Source organism: Bombina bombina, chromosome 3 (genome assembly GCF_027579735.1).
Source record: "Bombina bombina isolate aBomBom1 chromosome 3, aBomBom1.pri, whole genome shotgun sequence".
NCBI classification, from domain to species: domain Eukaryota; kingdom Metazoa; phylum Chordata; class Amphibia; order Anura; family Bombinatoridae; genus Bombina; species Bombina bombina.
Genome location: NC_069501.1, coordinates 410,931,546 through 410,954,399, shown reverse-complemented (window position 1 = coordinate 410,954,399; position 22,854 = coordinate 410,931,546). Strand labels below are relative to the sequence as shown.

At 40.0% G+C, this 22,854-nt stretch overlaps 1 protein-coding gene across 1 annotated transcript in view; it reads left to right on the top strand.

Annotated features, from left to right (window-relative positions):
• The window catches only part of SRGAP2 (SLIT-ROBO Rho GTPase activating protein 2), a 440,346-nt gene that overhangs the window by 353,438 nt on the left and 64,054 nt on the right, over window positions 1-22,854 (top strand). Inside the window, exons 9-11 of the mRNA XM_053706600.1 lie at window positions 14,410-14,511; window positions 16,192-16,389; window positions 19,557-19,641. Coding sequence (XP_053562575.1) covers window positions 14,410-14,511; window positions 16,192-16,389; window positions 19,557-19,641 — 385 coding nt within the window. The remainder of the gene's footprint in view (window positions 1-14,409; window positions 14,512-16,191; window positions 16,390-19,556; window positions 19,642-22,854) is intronic.

The following is a 22,854-nucleotide window of genomic DNA, read 5'->3' as shown; positions in this document are numbered from 1 at the left end:
TTGGATTAAACTTTGACTGTCATATTTTTATTTTTTTTAAATGCTGATCTCTTAAAAATAATAGTTTACCAAGAAACTTTCTGTACTTTAAATTGTTCCCAGTGGTCCATTTTCTTCTTAAACAGGAAGAGTCCACAGCTGCATTCATTACTTTTGGGAATTCAGAACCTGGCCACCAGGAGGAGGCAAAGGCTTCAGATACCTCCCCCGCCTCCCTCATCCCCCAGTCATTCTTTGCCTTTTGTCACAGAAGGTTGGCAGAGAAGTGTCGGAAGATTCAGAGTAGTCTCTTATGGAGGGTAGTACTCTTCGAAATGGGACTGGAGTTTTAAGTAATGCTGTCAGCCTCTCAGTGAGAGCAAGGATTAAGGTTAGAGTCCGGAGATGCAGGGAGAGTCTTTCTGCAAAACCATCCCGACTCATATTAAAGGGAAAAAGGGGAAACCAGACATGGACTCCTTGCTCAGTGTGCTTAGAGGAATATGGCTACACCTCACTGACGAGGCCCAACGAAGGCCGAAACGATCGTCTGGGGTTGCTGTGTTCCTTGTTCAGAAAGGAATTGCCTGGTATTTCGGCGCTGGACTGACCGTAATATGCGGGATCAGACTGATATACTACAGGAAAGTTCTTCTCTGTGAAAAGCATTACTGGGCTAAAAGAAGCTGCACCCAGGTGGTAAATCGCCATAGAACAGGCTAACAATAGTATTGAGCCAGTTGTTCGTTCCTGTGAGTGTGCTTCTCTCTCTGTGTATTTAGTCTCCCTATGGGAAAAAGGGGAAACCAGACGTGGACTCCTTGCTCAGTGTGCTTAGAGGAATATGGCTACACCTCACTAACGAAGCCAATGAAGGCCGAAACGATCATCAGGGGTTGCTGTGTTCCTTGTTCAGAAAGGAATTGCCTGGTATTTCGGCGCTGGACTGACCGTAATAGGCGGGATCAGACTGATATACTACAGGAAAGTTCTCTGTGAAAAGCATTACTGGGCTAAAAGAAGCTGCACCCAGGTGGTAAATCGCCATAGAACAGGCTAACAATAGTATTGAGCAAGTTGTTCGTTCCTGTGAGTGTGCTTCTCTCTCTGTGTATTTAGTCTCCCTATGGGAAAAAGGGGAAACCAAACGTGGACTCCTTGCTCAGTGTGCTTTGAGGAATATGGCTACACCTCACTGATGAGGCCCAATGAAAGCCGAAACGATAGTCTGGGGTTGCTGTGTTCCTTGTTCAGAAAGGAATTGCCTGGTATTTTGGCGGTGGACTGACCGTAATAGGCGGGATCAGACTGATATACTACAGGAAAGTTCTTCTCTGTGAAAAGCATTACTGGGCTAAAAGAAGCTGCACCCAGGTGGTAAATCGCCATAGAACAGGCTAAAAATAGTATTGAGCCAGTTGTTCGTTCCTGTGAGTGTGCTTCTCTCTCTGTGTATTTAGTCTCCCTATGGGAAAAAGGGGAAACCAGACGTGGACTCCTTGCTCAGTGTGCTTAGAGGAATATGGCTACACCTCACTGACGAGGCCCAATGAAGGCCGGAACGATAGTCTGGGGTTGCTGTGTTCCTTGTTCAGAAAGGAATTGCCTGGTATTTCGGCGCTGGACTGACCGTAATAGGCGGGATCAGACTGATATACTACAGGAAAGTTCTTCTCTGTGAAAAGCATTACTGGGCTAAAAGAAGCTGCACCCAGGTGGTAAATCGTCATAGAACAGGCTAACAATAGTAATGAGCCAGTTGTTCGTTCCTGTGAGTGTGCTTCTCTCTGTGTGTATTTAGTCTTCATATTAAAGGAACACTGAACCCAAATTTTTTTCTTTCATGATTCAGATAGAGCATGCGATATTAAGCAGCTTTCTAATTTACTCCTATTACCAATTTATCTTAGTTCTCTTGCTATCTTTATTTGAAAAAGAAGGAATCTAAGCTAAGGAGCCAGCAAATTTTTAGTTCAGGACCATGGACAGCACTTGTTAATTGCTGCTGTCCAATCAGCAAGGACAACCCAGATTGTTCACCAAAAATGGGCCGGCATTTAAACTTACATTCTTGCTTTTCAAATAAACATACCAAGAGAATGAAGACAATTTGATAATAGGAGTAAATTAGAAAGTTGCTTAAAATTGCATGCTCTATCTGAATCACAAAAGAGAGAATTTGGGTTCAGTGTCCCTTTAACAGCTCCTTGGCAATCAGCGTTGACAAGTTTCGCTGACTGCTTTTTATCACTCAAGCCCATGTCAGAAGCGAGGCTACTAGCTGTCACACTTGAAGGGCCGTGTTCCTGTTCCACGGCGCAGATTCCGGTAAGATCGTTTCATTTTATTTCATTATGTGAATGTAATGGTAACGAGAGAAGGTAGGGTCCCAGTGGGACTCCTTTTATCTAAAAATAGGAATCATGGGTTAATATCTCCTGAGGGGGGTTATTGAACAGGGGGGACTTTAATCATGTTTGTTATGTGGTTCCATCTGCTAATGTGTAGTAATACTTTGGCTCATGGCTTTTCAGAACATAACAGCCTTATCAATTTTGTTACTGGCACGGTGCACCTCGGGGAGCGGTTGTGTTGTTTTCCACTTCCGTATGCTGACTGTGTGGCGACAGAGAGTCTGCTCGTCGGCTGTCTGGTTCACAGGAGGTGGTGAGTGCCCCAGCCATTAGGTGTGTAAAAAGGGTGCCAGTTAGTGTTTGTCATTTTTGTAATCCCAAGATTATAGAGGATTCTGAAATTTTTTTAGACACGGATGTCTCTGATGCAGAGAATGCGTATGTGATGAATATGAAATGGTTATCCATGCCCATCAGATTCGGCGAGGGATAATTTCGCCTTCCGTTATAGGCTGGCACATCTTCGTGTTCTACTAAGGCATGTGTTGGCGGTGCTAGAGGTTTCCAGTCCTAGTGGGCCGAGGGATCCGAGACCTTAGATGCCGTAAGGCAAGCTGGGTTAGACGTTTGGGGATGAAGCTAATCTCCTTGACGTCTCCCGTTTTTCTTTCTTTTATGTATCAGTTCCAGTTCTGAGCTTGAGTGAATGGGGCCTCTGATCGACTGGTCCTGTTGGTGTACCCATTCACCTTGGTCATTCACCCGCCGATGCTGCCTTACTTTTATTTTGATCCGGATAGGATGTATTTGATTTGTTTTTAATAAGCTCACGTCTGATATAATTTTCGTTTTGGGAAAGTTCTTTCTCTGGAACTGATACTTGCGATTTTGTGGTCGCATGTTGCTCACTTTGGGTTAGGAACAAAGTTATGTTCTATTTCATATTATCAAACCTTCGGGTCGATTTTTCTTGGACCTTGGACAGTTTTGGGGTGTCCTTGTACTAGGCAGGTACTGGTTGGGCGCTATCTGCTGTTCCTTGGGTTCATGTCACCCTCGTGGTGCTGATATTCTGTCGGATTCTGAATGTCACTTGTCCTATTGATATGGACTCCGGGCTCGGATCCTACTACAAGGTATGGGGCCTAGTGCGTAGATCCAACGCTTCTGAAGGAAGGTTGGGAATTCCGATATAAGTTGGCCTTTCTATGGGCCTACGGACTCTCCACCCTGAATGTGCCCAATCTCGTCTGATCTCGGAAGCTAAGCAGGGTTGGGCCTGGTTAGTACTTGGATGGAATACCAGGTACTTAAAATTAGCTTGAGTTACGTTACCAACTTTTTCAAGTAGACATCGGAGTTCTTAAGGGTCCCTGGGTACTCGGAACCGTAGTTTTCCGCTCCTGTAGAGTTTGGATATGTGATTGACCTTTGGAGGTCTGGTATTCTGGGTGATGGACAATTTACGTCTTCACTTGCTGTATCTTCCGGATGTCGACTTTTGTAGCCTAGTCGCATTCCTTTTGCGATGGCGTAATTTTCTTTCCTTCCCGTTTTGGGTAGTATCATCTGTTATGGAAGTACGGAGCATGTCCTTCCTTTTTTTCCTCAGCGTTTCGTCGGCTTCAGTACATCGAGTGCAGGGGTCACCCTGCCTTTTCTGCCAGGAGCTGTGAGGCTCCCATTGTTATTCCTGTTGCAGGGATTTCGGGAGACCGATCCGGTAAGGATTTCTGGAGACTATCGTCTTCTCAATCTAAGAACTGCCCCTTGTCATACCATGGTCTTTAGTCTCTTGGGTGCTATCCTTCGACCTTATGCAGATCTAGCCTTTTGGGCTTGAGGGTAGGAGGTCCGTGGTCAGTCACAGATTTTCGCATTTCTGGGGTCTGGGAAATGACCTTCCTCTTCACCAGTGTGTGGATCAGGTCGTTCAGCCGGTCTTCTGAGGATAGCCTTGCAATCCAAGGGTACTGGTTGCCCATTTCTTCAACTGGTCAGGAGTATTTTCAAACTCTTGGGTTTGAGGCTTTTGCTAGGTATTCTACGTCTACAGACTTTAGATGGTGGAGGGCTCTGTGTTGGGTGCGCTTCTACCATGGGAGACAGCTGATAGATTCCTCAGGAAGTTAGATCTTTTGATCGTTCCATTTTCGAGGACTCTGGCTTAGGACCATGTCTCTTGCCTGGACCGGGCATGGACTGTTCTGCTTAACCTTTTGGGTTTCGTTCTTCCGCCTGTACCTTTTTGAGGGCAGAGTTTTTTTACTCTCATAGGAGATTACTGTCTGTCTGAGGCTTCAGTTTGAGGCCTCTCTGACAGGTCCCTACTTGTCTTCTGGGACATCTGTGCTTCCTTGTAGACTCCAGTTGTCGTTTCAACTGGGCTGGCGATATTGGCGAAGGGTCTCGCCTATATGGTAGGGTGGTTACCGTTGCTTTGCTCCCTTTTCTTCTCACCTAGGGTGGGGGATGGGTTCTTGCATATTCTCCTTGACTTGGAGGTACCTCAGTATCTGTGAAGGACCGTGGGTCCTTGTTTTTCTCACCTCGTAGAATTTTTTTCCCTTTATGGCATACTCAGAATCACGGAACTGGATTATGGTATTAGGATGCTGGGGGTCAGAGTACTTTATTCCCTGGGGGAGTGCTCCTTCTTCTGGAAGGCTGCAGTGTAGGGGTTTTCAGATCCAAGCACAAAGTTACCTGTCATGGCTTATGGAGCATGCCAGTTTTAGTAGTGATCAGAGTTCTACTCTGGGGTTTTGATTCCGTGTAGATCCTTCCTTTTTCTTCCGACGGTCTGGAACTCTTGTCTTAGGTCTTTAACTAGCCTTTGGGCTGGGACTGTTATACTGGAGGGAAGGTTGGGGATGGTCTGCTCTGTGCAGTGTTGACCATTTACTATTTTTGAGTTTGTCCTCCCCTTCGGTGAGGGGACTCTTGGTGCCCATCTCTCTACTGGTGGTAGCTGCTGCTGGGATGGGACGCTCCTTGGAGCCCGGAAATTTCTGGTCGGGAGCTATTGTCGAGATTTTTCCGCCCTTCTTGGTGGGACAAGTCCCACAATGGCTTAGGGTCAGCTTTGCTGTGTAGAGATTGGTCATCGTAAGTTCTTGTTTACAGGTGGCTCTGTGTTCTCTTGGAGAGCTCTTTTTTAACTGTTAGGACAGTTATCCTGTCTCTGCTTGTCTGATTGTCTAACCTGACGAGTTTTGATTTAGCTATGATGCAATAGGGAACTCGCGGTTTTCTGGAACACCATATATGGTATGGTGCTGTGTCAGGGATATGAGGGTGGCCTTCTGGTCATCCTAGTGACTTTTTTTCCTGAGTATGGACTTATTCTGGCCCTTGTCCTTCTAGAGAGTTCGTCTCCCTGGGCAGTGGTCCTGTGGCAACCTTGGGTTGCTCTAAGTTTGATTTGAGCCCGTGTTGGATGGTCCTTTGGATCTCTTATAGGGGACTCTATTGTCCCCCTCAGGGGTAGATAGAGGTTTTTGACTTTTTATGGGTACTTTTCGTGGGAGTCGAGAGCCACTGGGCTGGCTCCTCGGAGGTCTTTGTGCTCAGCAGACTGTGGGTCTAAGTGGTCTCTAGCACGGCTTTGCAGGTTATGTAACTGATGAGCAGTTACCTGGGCTTCCGTTTTTTTCCCTTGTCATTTAGAGTTTTTGTAGGGTGTTAGGTAATTTCAGGCTGTGGAGCCTTTGGAAGGGGCCGCCATTTTGTACCCGCCCTTTGTTTGCATTTAGTGTCCTCTAGCTTGGGTTTTGTTTTCCCAAAAGTAATGAATGCAGCGGTGGACTCTTCCCGTTTAAGAAGAAAAACATAAATTATGCTTACCTGATCATTTTCTTTTCTTCTGACGGTAAGAGTCCACAGCTTCTGGCCGTGTTTAATCTATGAGGCGGCAGTTACATTTTTTTGTTCTTCTGGCACCTTTTTTCACCCTGATATTTCTCCTATGCATTGTTCCCTTGGCAGAATGACTGGGGGATGAGGGAGGTGGGGGAGGTATTTGAAGCCTTTGACTGGGGTGTCTTTGCCTCCTCCTGGTGGCCAGGTTCTGACTTCCCAAAAGTAAAAATGCAGCTGTGGACTCTTCCTGTCAGAAGAAAAGAAAATTATCAGGTAAGCATAATTTATGTTTTTACCTGCTGGAGTGTATTAAATTGTTTACAAATAGCTCCTAAGCCTTTATATTTACATTTGAAATAGCTGATTTAGCCTGTAGTATCCCTACCTATACTGAAAGTTTCTATACCTAGGTATAGGCTATTGAGAAACTATGGCCTAGATTTAGAGTTCGGCGGTAGCCGTCAAAACCAGCGTTAGAGGCTCCTAACGCTGGTTTTAGGCTACCGCCGGTATTTGGAGTCAGTGATTAAAGGGTCTAACGCTCACTTTACAGCCGCGACTTTTCCATACCGCAGATCCCCCTACGCCATTTGCGTATCCTATCTTTTCAATGGGATCTTCCTAACGCCGGTATTTAGAGTCGTTTCTGCAGTGAGCGTTAGAGCTCTAACGACAAAATTCCAGCCGCCTGAAAATAGCAGGAGTTAAGAGCTTTCTGGCTAACGCCGGTTTATAAAGCTCTTAACTACTGTACCCTAAAGTACACTAACACCCATAAACTACCTATGTACCCCTAAACCGAGCTCCCCCCACATCGCCGCCACTCGATTAAAAATTTTAAGCCCTAATCTGCCGACCGCCACCTACGTTATACTTATGTACCCCTAATCTGCTGCCCCTAACCCCGCCGACCCCTATATTACATTTATTAACCCCTAATCTGCCCCCCACAACATCGCCGCCAGCTACTTACAATAATTAACCCCTAATCTTCCGACCGCAAAGCGCCGCCACCTACGTTATCCCTATGTACCCCTAATCTGCTGCCCCTAACACCGCCGACCCCTATATTATATTTATTAACCCCTAATCTGCCCCCCTCAACGTCGCCGACACCTACCTACACTTATTAACTCCTAATCTGCCGAGCGGACCTGAGCGCTACTATAATAAAGTTATTAGCCCCTAATCCGCCTCACTAACCCTATCATAAATAGTATTAACCCCCTAATCTGCCCTCCCTAACATCGCCGACACCTAACTTCAATTATTAACCCCTAATCTTCCGATCGGAGCTCACCGCTATTCTAATAAATGTATTAACCCCTAAAGCTAAGTCTAACCCTAACACTAACACCCCCCTAACTTAAATATAATTTACATCTAACGAAATAAATTAACTCTTATTAAATAAATTAATCCTATTTAAAGCTAAATACTTACCTGTAAAATAAACCCTAATATAGCTACAATATAAATTATAATTATATTATAGCTATTTTAGGATTAATATTTATTTTACAGGCAACTTGGTATTTATTTTAACTAGGTACAATAGCTATTAAATAGTTAAGAACTATTTAATAGTTACCTAGTTAAAATAATAACAAATTTACCTGTAAAATAAATCCTAACCTAAGATATAATTAAACCTAACACTACCCTATCAATAAAATAATTAAATAAACTACCTACAATTACCTACAATTAACCTAACACTACACTATCAATAAATTAAATAAACACAATTGCTACAAATAAATACAATTAAATAAACTAGCTAAAGTACAAAAAATAAAAAAGAACTAAGTTACAGAAAATAAAAAAATATTTACAAACATAAGAAAAATATTACAACAATTTTAAACTAATTACACCTACTCTAAGCCCCCTAATAAAATAACAAAGCCCCCCAAAATAATAAATTCCCTACCCTATTCTAAATTAAAAAAGTTACAAGCTCTTTTACCTTACCAGCCCTGAACAGGGCCCTTTGCGGGGCATGCCCCAAGAAGTTCAGCTCTTTTGCCTGTAAAAAAAAACATACAATACCCCCCCCCCCCCAACATTACAACCCACCACCCACATACCCCTAATCTAACCCAAACCCCCCTTAAATAAACCTAACACTAAGCCCCTGAAGATCTTCCTACCTTGTCTTCACCATCCAGGTATCACCGATCGGTCCTGGCTCCGATATCTTCATCCAACCCAAGCGGGGGCTAGACATCCACTGAAGAAGTCCAGAAGAGGGTCCAAAGTCTTCCTCCTATCCGGCAAGAAGAGGACATCCGGACCGGCAAACATCTTCTCCAAGCGGCATCTTCGATCTTCTTCCATCCGGAGCGAAGCGGCATGATCCTGAAGACCCCCAGCGCGGAACATCCATCCGGACCGACGACTGAACGACGAATGACGGTTCCTTTAAATGACGTCATCCAAGATGGCGTCCCTCGAATTCCGATTGGCTGATAGGATTCTATCAGCCAATCGGAATTAAGGTAGGAATTTTCTGATTGGCTGATGGAATCAGCCAATCAGAATCAAGTTCAATCCGATTGGCTGATCCAATCAGCCAATCAGATTGAGCTCGCATTCTATTGGCTGATCGGAACAGCCAATAGAATGCGAGCTCAATCTGATTGGCTGATTGGATCAGCCAATCGGATTGAACTAGATTCTGATTGGCTGATTCCATCAGCCAATCAGAAAATTCCTACCTTAATTCCGATTGGCTGATAGAATCCTATCAGCCAATCGGAATTCGAGGGACGCCATCTTGGATGACGTCATTTAAAGGAACCGTCATTCGTCGTTCAGTCGTCGGTCCGGATGGATGTTCCGCGCTGGGGGTCTTCAGGATCCTGCCGCTTCGCTCCGGATGGAAGAAGATCGAAGATGCCGCTTGGAGAAGATGTTTGCCGGTCCGGATGTCCTCTTCTTGCCGGATAGGAGGAAGACTTTGGACCCTCTTCTGGACTTCTTCAGTGGATGTCTAGCCCCCGCTTGGGTTGGATGAAGATATCGGAGCCAGGACCGATCGGTGATACCTGGATGGTGAAGACAAGGTAGGAAGATCTTCAGGGGCTTAGTGTTAGGTTTATTTAAGGGGGGTTTGGGTTAGATTAGGGGTATGTGGGTGGTGGGTTGTAATGTTGGGGGGGGGTATTGTATGTTTTTTTTTACAGGCAAAAGAGCTGAACTTCTTGGGGCATGCCCCGCAAAGGGCCCTGTTCAGGGCTGGTAAGGTAAAAGAGCTTGTAACTTTTTTAATTTAGAATAGGGTAGGGAATTTATTATTTTGGGGGGCTTTGTTATTTTATTAGGGGGCTTAGAGTAGGTGTAATTAGTTTAAAATTGTTGTAATATTTTTCTTATGTTTGTAAATATTTTTTTATTTTCTGTAACTTAGTTCTTTTTTATTTTTTGTACTTTAGCTAGTTTATTTAATTGTATTTATTTGTAGCAATTGTGTTTATTTAATTTATTGATAGTGTAGTGTTAGGTTAATTGTAGGTAATTGTAGGTAGTTTATTTATTTTATTGATAGGGTAGTGTTAGGTTTAATTATATCTTAGGTTAGGATTTATTTTACAGGTAAATTTGTTATTATTTTAACTAGGTAACTATTAAATAGTTCTTAACTATTTAATAGCTATTGTACCTAGTTAAAATAAATACCAAGTTGCCTGTAAAATAAATATTAATCCTAAAATAGCTATAATATAATTATAATTTATATTGTAGCTATATTAGGGTTTATTTTACAGGTAAGTATTTAGCTTTAAATAGGATTAATTTATTTAATAAGAGTTAATTTATTTCGTTAGATTAAAATTATATTTAAGTTAGGGGGGTGTTAGTGTTAGGGTTAGACTTAGCTTTAGGGGTTAATACATTTATTAGAATAGCGGTGAGCTCCGATCGGAAGATTAGGGGTTAATAATTGAAGTTAGGTGTCGGCGATGTTAGGGAGGGCAGATTAAGGGTTAATACTATTTATGATAGGGTTAGTGAGGCGGATTAGGGGCTAATAACTTTATTATAGTAGCGCTCAGGTCCGCTCGGCAGATTAGGGGTTAATAAGTGTAGGCAGGTGTCGGCGACGTTGTGGGGGGCAGATTAGGGGTTAATAAATATAATATAGGGGTCGGCGATGTTAGGGCAGCAGATTAGGGGTACATAGGGATAACGTAGGTTGCGGCGGTTTACGGAGCGGCAGATTAGGGGTTAAAAGTGTAATGCAGGGGTCAGCGATAGCGGGGGCGGCAGATTAGGGGTTAATAAGTGTAAGGCTAGGGGTGTTTAGACTCGGGGTACATGTTAGAGTGTTAGGTGTAGACGTAGGAAGTGTTTCCCCATAGGAAACAATGGGGCTGCGTTAGGAGCTGAACGCTGCTTTTTTGCAGGTGTTAGGTTTTTTTTTCAGCTCAAACAGCCCCATTGTTTCCTATGGGGGAATCGTGCACGAGCACGTTTTTGATGCCGGCCGCGTCCGTAAGCAACTCTGGTATCGAGAGTTGCATTTGCGGTAAAAATGCTCTACGCTCCTTTTTTAGAGCCTAACGCAGCATTTGTTTGAACTCTCGATACCAGAGTTAAATTTATGGTGCGGCCAGAAAAAAGCCCGCGGAGCGTTAACAGCCCTTTTACCGCCGAACTCCAAATCTAGGCCTATGTAAACACTGCTGCAGAAGAAATTACACTCACAGTGGGAGGTGGAAGAGATAAAGCTCTAAAATGTTCATTTTCAATTGTTCTTTATAAGTATTGTACAGAAAGGGAAGCATTTGAGTGATAAGATAACCAGATCTGATCTGTCAGCAAGCCAAGCCTATTTTGAAAGGCTGTGGTTTCAAAGAGCAAATCCAGCTATTTATTTTGCAGAAAGAAGCATAAATGAGCAATTTCTCATACATTTTATATGCTGCAGCTGTTATAACAAGTCAATGGGAACACATTCAGGGAAAAACTATTTTACAGTGAACTGTCCCTTTAAAGAAAAGAAAAAAACATTAGAAAACCGGTACTGTTATTAAATTCAGATTAACTACATCTGTTTCAGAAAGTGTAATTTTGTGCTAATTGAAAGGTTGAATTATTGTGAATCCCATATAATATATGCACATTTTTCTATTATCCAAGTAGGACACACTGGCACAGTACCTCTTGCGGTCTGTAATTTACTCTTACAAGTAATAATGCCCTAGATATAAAATTCACAGACTTAGAATCTATGGGCTGTGTCTGGAAATTTTGAAAATCTTCTTTTATCTCCACAATTATAAAAAGCATTGATGGATATCTTATGTTTCTTTTTCCTTTATTTAAATGGCAGAAAGACCCCCCTGATTACCAAATTATAATTGACTGAATTTTCAATTATTTTGACGCATTGAAGTAATAAATTAAAGAACATTAATATTTCACTACTTTTGTCAAAATTTCTGTCCTTTGGTATCTTGACGTTTGAAATATTTTATGTAATATAACTATATACAGTTTATGTGTGTGTGTGTGTGTATATATATATGTATATATATATATATATATATATATATATATATATATATATGTATATACACACACACTCTGCTAATCCGCATCTCCAGACCAAAAATGATTTTTTTTATAAAAAAAATCACAACTTTATTATTAAGAGAAAAATATTTCCTTTACATGTAAAAACATGAAAATTCAGTTACATGCCTGCAACTGAATACAACAACAGCAGCCAAACATGTTTCGGGCCTGGTGTCAGCCCTTGTTCACTGGCATAACTAGTGCTGTGTCTGAGAGCTCTATTTAAAGGCATAGTTGATTATCAATTACATGCACCTGTTACACAGATTAACCCATGACTTTCTTTTTAGTCATAGTAAGGATCTCTTCCTTTATGCCATATTAAGGCCATAAGAAATTCATTATAAAAAAAGAAAAAAAAATTCATAGAAATATATATAAGAACTGTCATTAAAGCAGAATATAAATAGAATATTACCGTCACATAGAAAATATGAATAAATATTTCAAAGTATCAAATCATATATATATATGTATGTGTACAGTATGTATGTGTATGTATATATATATATATATATATATATATATATATATATATATATATATACTGTATGTGTGTGTGTGTTCATTGGAGCACTTTCCAGTCTAGTAGATGGAAACATGAAAAATTATATTTATTCAATAGTCATATTTAATAAAGTTTTTTTATACTGTGTATTTACTGTAAATATTATACATTCCAATGTTCTATGTATTTTTCCCTTTTAAATAATTGCAACCTTTGCGCGACTTTTACATTCGCTACTTCACAAAGTCTATTTGTTACCGTGACTTTGTGAACACAAGAGCGCAAACTCTTTACTTTCAACTCATAATACGAGCGTGAATAAGTAAATATATATACAGGGAGTGCAGAATTATTAGGCAAGTTGTATTTTTGAGGATTAATTTTATTATTGAACAACAACCATGTTCTCAATGAACCCAAAAAACTCATTAATATCAAAGCTGAATAGTTTTGGAAGTAGTTTTTAGTTTGTTTTTAGTTATAGCTATTTTAGGGGGATATCTGTGTGTGCAGGTGACTATTACTGTGCATAATTATTAGGCAACTTAACAAAAAACAAATATATACCCATTTCAATTATTTATTTTTACCAGTGAAACCAATATAACATCTCAACATTCACAAATATACATTTCTGACATTCAAAAACAAAACAAAAACAAATCAGTGACCAATATAGCCACCTTTCTTTGCAAGGACACTCAAAAGCCTGCCATCCATGGATTCTGTCAGTGTTTTGATCTGTTCACCATCAACATTGTGTGCAGCAGCAACCACAGCCTCCCAGACACTGTTCAGAGAGGTGTACTGTTTTCCCTCCTTGTAAATCTCACATTTGATGATGGACCACAGGTTCTCAATGGGGTTCAGATCAGGTGAACAAGGAGGCCATGTCATTAGATTTTCTTCTTTTATACCCTTTTTTGCCAGCCACGCTGTGGAGTACTTGGACGCGTGTGATGGAGCATTGTCCTGCATGAAAATCATGTTTTTCTTGAAGGATGCAGACTTCTTCCTGTACCACTGCTTGAAGAAGGTGTCTTCCAGAAACTGGCAGTAGGACTGGGAGTTGAGCTTGACTCCATCCTCAACCTGAAAAGGCCCCACAAGCTCATCTTTGATGATACCAGCCCAAACCAGTACTCCACCTCCACCTTGCTGGCATCTGAGTCGGACTGGAGCTCTCTGCCCTTTACCAATCCAGCCACGGGCCCATCCATCTGGCCCATCAAGACTCACTCTCATTTCATCAGTCCATAAAACCTTAGAAAAATCAGTCTTGAGATATTTCTTGGCCCAGTCTTGACGTTTCAGCTTGTGTGTCTTGTTCAGTGGTGGTCGTCTTTCAGCCTTTCTTACCTTGGCCATGTCTCTGAGTATTGCACAACTTGTGCTTTTGGGCACTCCAGTGATGTTGCAGCTCTGAAATATGGCCAAACTGGTGGCAAGTGGCATCTTGGCAGCTGCACGCTTGACTTTTCTCAGTTCATGGGCAGTTATTTTGCGCCTTGGTTTTACCACACGCTTCTTGCGACCCTGTTGACTATTTTGAATGAAACGCTTGATTGTTCGATGATCACGCTTCAGAAGCTTTGCAATTTTAAGAGTGCTGCATCCCTCTGCAAGATATCTCACTATTTTTGACTTTTCTGAGCCTGTCAAGTCCTTCTTTTGACCCATTTTGCCAAAGGAAAGGAAGTTGCCTAATAATTATGCACACCTGATATAGGGTGTTGATGTCATTAGACCACACCCCTTCTCATTACAGAGATGCACATCACCTAATATGCTTAATTGGTAGTAGGCTTTCGAGCCTATACAGCTTGGAGTAAGACAACATGCATAAAGAGGATGATGTGGTCAAAATACTAATTTGCCTAATAATTCTGCACTCCCTGTATAAATGAAAGAGTTAGTGGTCCTGTTCCTATCATGCTGGTGCTTGCAAGAGAGTGCCAGACTTTCTATATGTTGTGTTTTATTGATAGATAGAGCTTTGGTTTATATATTATTTTTTTCATTTTTGCCTTTTAGAATCTGCTGTGGTATAGTAGGAATAAGTTGGTAACTGTCATGGTGCCTAGGGGTACCTTCCTAAATCATTCGCTTCTCTTGTTTATCTAGATGTCCCAGTTGTGTGCCCAGCAGCCATTGCAGGGGGAGTTAGCTCAGAGATGTCAGCAACTGCAATGCCGATTGTCAACGCTGCACATAGAGAATGAAGAGGTAAATGTTCACTTTGCATAAAATACTGCCTTCATATCTGTTGACCCTTCCTCTCAACTCACATTCATATAATATGTCTGCGGTTAATATATCATGCAAGTTCCTCCTATGGCTCGGGGCCACCATGCATTTCGCTTTATGTTCGTTTAATTTCTATAGTTGTATAATGGGTTTTTTTGGGGGGGTTTTTATGTCATCAAAGTATGTGCAGCACATGAATGTAGTATTGTGTTATAAAGAAGCATTTAACTGGAACGTTACACTTCGACTTCCCCCTTTTGTAACATATAGTATCCACCCACTAAACCGCTAAAGTAATAGTTCTTTACCTTTTTTCACACTGTTTTAATTATCTCTTTACCACTTTTTTTTTTTTAATTGTCTATCACACTTCTGTAATTTGCATTTATCAGTGGGCTGTTGTGTACAGATAACGATAAACACTCTGCAACACAATAAGTCCCTCCCCCTGGTCCCCTCCAGCCATACTGTTTTCAGTTGTACCATTCACTTTCCTTGTTCCTATACATGTTATCTGCCATGCAATACAACTCCTAGTTTTGTTATAAAAAAAAAATTGTATCTTTCCTGTACTTTTCCATCTTGCTATTCAATCTCTGTTCTTGTTCCTTCCTTAGAAAAATCTTGTGTGTTCCCCACAGTTATTTCCTCATAGTTTTGACTTCCAAAATTTTCTCACAATTTTTCATTCACAGTTTTTCTATCCTTTTCACCCTTCACAATTTTCACATCCTTTTGTACCTTTTAAAGGACCACTAAACACAAATTGTAAACTACTCATATCTGAGAATAATTTTGGAATTAAAACTGTAGCTTTATTTTGTCAAATGAGTATATTCCATTATTTTTTGTTTATTTCACGGATTTCCCCATCCCGCAAAACAAAAGAATCCTTGCTAACCAATCACAAACTAATATTCAGATATAGCATGAACTCTGTTTGCAAATGTGCAGTTGAGAGAGACTGCGGAAGCCTGCACTTATCTCTTCCCTTAAGGTGGTTTAGCACTGATTCAACTTCAAATAATGATTTTCCTATCATGATTATTGATGCAAAACTGATAATCCAGCTTTTACAAACGTGACTGCTAAGATTCTTAGGGGAGTGAGGAAGTCATTATAAATTGCCTTAAAGTATTAACCCAAACCTCCTTGAAAGAAAGTGAAACAAGCACAATTTTTAGATGTATTTTGCAGAAAAAGGCAGCAAAATAAATAATGAATGTATATTGAAATAATGTTTCACTTGCAATAATTAAACATTTTATGCGTTGTGGAAATGTCAGGTTTAATGGTCCTTTAAATGTTTCTTCTCCTTTTGTACATCTGACAATTTTTCCTGTCCCTTTGTCCAGTAATGGAATTTAGAAATTTTAGCAACAGGTTCTCTAACTTCCTAGTCTAAGTGTATGTAATAATAAGTGTACCATACTCATGTACAATTAATACACACATCCACCCGTTCTTGAGAACATGGGACATTTTAGGAACAGGTTCTTAAGACCTGGTGAGAACTGACTGAATTCCACTACTGCCTTTGTACCTTTACAGTTGTCTTCTCTTTTTGCCCTGTTAACAATTTTTCACCTGCACTTGCTGTACCTCATAGTTCATTTGTTTCTCTCTCTTGTTGTTTGTTTGTTTTTTGTCTGATTTCAGGTTAAGAAGACCATGGAAGCCACCCTGCAGACCATACAGGACATGGTGAGTGTGGAGGACTTTGACGTTTCCGACTGCTTCCAGTACAGCAATTCCATGGAGTCTGTAAAGTCCACAGTTTCTGAGACCTACATGAGCAAACCTAGCATCGCCAAACGCCGTGCCAACCAGCAGGAGACAGAGCAGTTCTACTTCACAGTAAGAGACCAAGAATATAGACTGTTGCTGTTGGCTAACACTGCAGCCAGGCGACACATTACAGTATACTCAGCATCTTGGCACAGTAAGCCGTCATGTATTTTACCATTCACCACCAAATTTCTATAAGTTGTACCATGTATTGAATATCAAGAATCTGCATTATATTTTGTGTAACATATGTGTGATTAAACACATTGGTACATTTCTGAGCAGAACACAGACAATGTAGTTCATGTTCAATTCTGTTGGTTGTGGGGGGTTTTTATATTCAGATTATAGGACAAATATTCCTGTTGACATTATTTCTACTGAATATGGATTGTGATTGCATGTATATTATATGTAAGTGTTGATTCCCAAAGACTTGTATTGATAAACCGATGCAACCAATTTCACTTTGTTATGGAACATGGCAAAATGTGCCCATCCTTACCAGTTACGTTAGATACTATCTATTACTATTGTCGTGGTCTGTTTACAGCAGCAGTGTCACTGCTTCAGTGTTGTGGGACAAAATCTAATTCTGAGATATTGATGGTTATGACATCATTCATCAAAAATGTTGCTGATCTTGGCATCAGATAAGTCGCAACATTCTAGAGGTTAGGTTCAGGTTTAGTAATATCCACTTATATCTGACTAAAATAATGTAAAGAAAATTCATTCATAGGGCCCAGTTAGACGTTGTCAATTGCTTTTATTCATTGTTTAAGGAAAATTATTGTGCAAACATTGTACACTGTAATTTGTTAGAGCATGTAAGTTGTGATCTACAAACGTTAGGACTTTCTAGGCCTGATTTATCAAAAACTTAACTACACAGAGAAATTACGTAAAAGGTTTTTTTGTTTGTTTTTGAGCATTGTATTGTATTGTATGTGTCTCTCCTTCACATCCAGAAGCCCCACAAACCTCCTCAAGCTAAAAAAAATACCTTTCTAAAATTCTTTGAGGGACCTCTCAGTACTGACAAAATCAGACCAGAGAGCTATAGAAAATCAGGCCCAACCCTTTGTGTTAAATATTAAGGTAAAGTCTTGGTTTGGAGCAACAAGCATTGCAGCTCCTGTGCTGAACACAACTGTGGAATTATGGAAAGAGCAGCGCACTGCTGCTTTGGAGCAGGACTTTATCTTTTTAACCCCTTTTTGGGGGGAGCTTAACACATAAGGCTCCATTTATGAAGCAGCAAATGCAGCTTTGGAGCGCCATGGGCTGCAGACTTGCATTAGTGAGGCTGCAGCTAATAGTTACATGCCGTCTGCTTCTTAATCAATTACGGCAATTCCATTTATGCGGGGGGGGGGGGGTTTTTTCAATGCCCACGGACTTGTCCAACTGGGGTGATTGACAGCCCCTGCTAGTATGCAGTTGCTCATGCTCAAACAGAGGTGTTGGCAATGATTTCATGCGGGCAGCTAGCCGAAATGCAGGGTGGACAGGGGCGGAGATGTCTGCCCTTGTCTGTCCGGCCATTCTTATAAACAAAAACTGATTTTATGTCTCAGTCCATGAACATCTGTTTTATAAAGAAAACAACTCTAATACATTTTAAATTTGTCATCTTTTACATAAAAAAAACAACCTGTGCCCTTTAAAGGGAAATGAAACCCAAAATGTTTATTTCATTATTCAGATAGAGCATGCAATTTTAAACAGCTTTCTAATTTATTTCTATATTAACTTTTCATTGTTCTTTTGGTATCTTTTGTTGAAAAGCAGGAATGTAAGCTTATGAGTGTGCACATGTCTGGAGCACTTATCAGTTTTGCAAGAGCACTAGATGGCAGCACCATTTCCTGCCATGTAGTGCTCCAGACACCTACCTAGGTATCTCTTCAACAAAGAATATCATGAGAATGAAGTAAATTTGATAATAGTAATATATTGGAAACTTTTTTTTAAAAAAAATTGTGTGCTCTGTCTGAATCACAAAAGATAAAGTTTAGGTTTTATATTTTTTTTATTTTTTGGTATAAATAAACATTATTTTATATGCTGAGTGTTTGACAGTTAAAGGGACAGTACACTGTAAAATTGTTTTTCCATTAATGTATTTTAAATGACTTGTTATACCAACTGCAGAGTATAAAATATTTAAGAAATTGCATTTTCGGGTTTATTTGTGTATATGAAGTAGCTGGTTTTGTGCTTTGAACCACAGCCTATTACAATGGGTTGAGCTTCAGGTAATATCAGATCTCATTATGTTATCACTTTATGTACACAGACTTGCTTCCTTATCTTATATTTGTCTGGAACACCAAAGCTCAATACATAGAGAGAACAATGGAAAATTATCATTGTATTACTTAACTATCCTGCATCCCACTGAGAGTGCAATCTCTTCTGCTGGCTGTGTTTACTAAGGCCTGTGAATAGCGTATACGCCAGTATCAAAACTTTCAGTATAGGTTGGGAAACCACAAGCTAAATCAGCTATTTCAAATGCTGAAATATGAGTAAAGGAGCTACTTGCAACCAATTTAATACACTCTAGCATGCAAAAAGGATCATTGGGAATAATTTAAAGGGGAGAAAGTTTTTGGGTGAACTGTCCCTTTAACTGCCTTTTGGTATTTGTATAGGTTTGCAAAGGGTTAAACAACTGTAATACACAAATAATGTGCTACTGAATCAGCACATGCCATGTTTGCATTAGGTTGGTTATGAGAATTGTTTCTAAATTAAACCATTCTTTCTTTGTAGCCTTTAATCTCTGTGGCACCATACAATAATGTAAGCTATATTGTTAATCTGTGAGCCATCTGCTAATTTGTTTTGCGGTGTATCCTTCCTTCTGCTTCGTACAGTTACTTTCCCTCCAGTACCAGCCAGGCTACAAATTAGTTTACCGGGCTACTGGGAATAGATGGTGAATATCTCAAACTGAAAAAGTATATTAAGGCAATTTATAATGCTGTATTAGACGCTCCCAGCTTTTTTCAATTGAGATTGTTCCAATAATTCAGCAGCTTTATTCAAAGTGGTATATTGTTAGCTGATTGCACACACAGAAACCTATACAAAACACATGCAATCACCCCTGAACACACAAAACACACGTGCGTTCACACATACACATCTATCTATTATGCATTTATTTTAAAACCTGCGAGATGTAGCTTGCAATAGCTGATGAATATTTTTCTCTTTTCCTGCAGAAGATGAAAGAATTCCTTGAGGGACGAAATCTAATTACAAAATTGAAAGCCAAGCACGACATGCTGCAGAAGACTCTAGGAGAATGTGAGTGTCCATTGGAGGGGGCTAGAATATTTGCAACTTTTTTAAAAAAACAACAACATTCTATCTAGGTAAATGAGAATTAGTGTAGTGACAACATTTTACTGGGACTTAAAGGGACAGTCTAGTAAACATTAAACTTTCATGATTCAGACAGGCCATGCAATTTTAAACAACTTTCCAATTTACTTTTATAATCAAATTTGCTTTGTTCTCATGGTATTCTTAGTTGAAAGCTAGAGGGCATTAGTTTATTTGTGTCATATAGATAACATTGTGCTCATGCCTGTGGAGTTACTTATGAGAGGGCACTGATTGGCTAAAATGCAAGTCTGTCAAAAGAACTGTAATAAGGGGGCAGTCTGCAGAGGCTAAGATGCAAAGGAAGCACAGAGGTAAAAAGTGCATTAACATAACAGAGCAAAACTGGGAAATGAGTAATAAAGAGATTATCTATCTTTTTAAACAATAAAAATTCTGGTGTAGACTGTCCCTTTAAATCAACATAAAAACAGCAAATATTTGCAGTGTCACCACTGTGCTCTTTCGTTCACCCTTTTTCTGTCAGGATGGGATGAAGTGCATTTTTAAAGGGATAGGAAAGTCAATAATAAACTTGCATAAATCTGATAAAGCATGTATTTTAAGAGACTCTTAAATTTACTTAAATTCAAATGTACTTTCTTCTCTTGGTATCCATTGTTGAAAAATTGTATGTACATATCCTACACTAGTGGGCGCTAGCTGTACAAGTTAAAATGTAACCCCACATAATATGGGTGTGCCTTTTTTTCTGGTCCTGGATCTTTTTTTGACCAATCAAAATGAATGGCCATAAAGCTCTCCTGTAGACACACAAATGCAATAGAGCCACCTGTGAGCAGTCACAAATGCCCCAAAATTGTAAGTGTGTATGGATTTTCCTAGTGTAAACAACAAACATACAGTGTGAAACCAGTTACTTATGCACTAGCCCAAATGTTCTATCAAAAGGGGTATTTTAGTACAATATTTTGCCCAATGTTTGTAATGCCAAGGAAAACCCCATAGGTGAGTCCTATATATTAAAGGGATGGTAATTCCTAGCGTTTGTGAAACGCTAGGATTTACTATCGGAACAAATAAAGGGGACTTTCAGTCATGAAGTATAAAATACTTCCATGCTGAATGTTCCTTTATTTCTTTGAAGTGTTCGCCATGATGAGCGCCTCAGGCAACCTGCGTCAGAACGCTATTTTGCTGATAGGTGACTTTTCCACCTCTTAGCCAATAGCTGTGTGGGCTACCTGGCTCAACGCTAGTTGGAGCGCACGGCTATTTGCTAAGAGGTAGGAACGTCGCTTCACAGCAAAATAGCCCTCTGCCGTAGGCTGCCTGAGCAGCCTCAGTGCGGCAAACGCTTCTAACAAATAAAGGAACTTTTAGCATGAAGTATTTTATATTTGTTCCAATGGTAAATCCTAGCATTTCTGAAAACAGTTAAAATATAGTGTGTTGTGAAACACACTAAATTTAAAGCTACGGCGCTCTATGCAGAGCTAAATAAGTGCAGTTTCCGGCTATTTCTAAAAATAATCTTATTTAATATATATATAGAAAAATGAAATAAAATCAAGATCAAATTAGACAATGGTAATATACATAATACATAAGATAATGCCAATGTTGCTATTAAGTCGTATATGTCATATGCCTTGATAAAATAAAGGAAGGATGAGTTTATCCAGAGAAATGTAATGCTATGTGTTTGAGCCAAGGAGCCTATTTCAAGCGGTTGATTGCGTGGAGGCTGCAAGGGAGATCCAGGATTCCTGTAATGAGACAGGGGATCCTTGTCACCAAGTATAAAGGTCACAAATAAAAGGTATTATTAATTACTTACACCGGGTGGGTGTCTTGTATTGTCATGTGAGTTGGTCAGCATATGAACAGTCTCTCGGAGGTTTGCGCTACCATGTAGCGTGTCAGACTACTTTGTATCTAACTCAGGTGCAGTCTTTTCAGAATCTTTGTGGCTACGGAAGCCAAATTAGGACCAAACAAGAAACGTATGAGTCCGTCACCATATGAACAGTCTCTCGGAGGTTTGCGCTACCATGTAGCGTGTCAGACTACTTTGTATCTAACTCAGGTGCAGTCTTTTCAGAATCTTTGTGGCTACGGAAGCCAAATTAGGACCAAACAAGAAACGTATGAGTCCGTCACCATATGAACAGTCTCTCGGAGGTTTGCGCTACCATGTAGCGTGTCAGACTACTTTGTATCTAACTCAGGTGCAGTCTTTTCAGAATCTTTGTGGCTACGGAAGCCAAATTAGGACCAAACAAGAAACGTATGAGTCCGTCACCATATGAACAGTCTCTCGGAGGTTTATGCTACCATGTAGCGTATCAGACTACTTTGTATCTAACTCAGGTGCAGTCTTTGCAAAATCTTTGTGGCTACGGTAGCCGGATTAGGACCAAAAAAGGAGCTTGAAATAGGCTCCTTGGCTCAAACCCATAGCATTACATTTCTCTGGATATACTCATCCTTCCTTTATTTTATAAAGGCATATGACATATATGACTTAATAGCATCATTGGTTCTATTGTTTTTATGTATCTGTATTTTTGGCATTATCTTGTGTATTATGTATATTACCGTTGTCTAATTTGATCTTGATTTTATTTCATTTTTTTATATATATTAAATAAGATTATTTTTAGAAATAGCCGGAAACTGCACTTATTTAGCTCTGCATAGAGCGCTGTAGCTTTAAGTTTAGTGTGTTTCACAACACACTATATTTTAACTGTTTTCATATTTGCACCTGGGAATATAGGGAAATTTCCCTCAAGCTGTGCTGTTAATTGCTTTTCCATCTAGCGCAGTAATTAATTCCCTTTTTTGTATCCAAATCCTAGCATTTCACAAGCTATAGGATTTACCATCCCTTTAATATGTCATTTGTTTATAATCAGTTGTACTGTAAACCAATTTACCTTTTAAATGTTTCTGCAACTTCTATAACTAATGACTCATGTAAACCTCATCTAGTTGACCTTTTCATTTACATATAAGTATGGGGCGCTGCTTTATACTGGCTACAATATTGCAAAGTAAAATAATAAAAAAATGCAAACATCCCTGTCTCAATGGGCGACAGTTACATATACACTATCCCCATATTATCCCCATATTTCTATTGAAAAAGGGGATTTTTAGCACCATAAT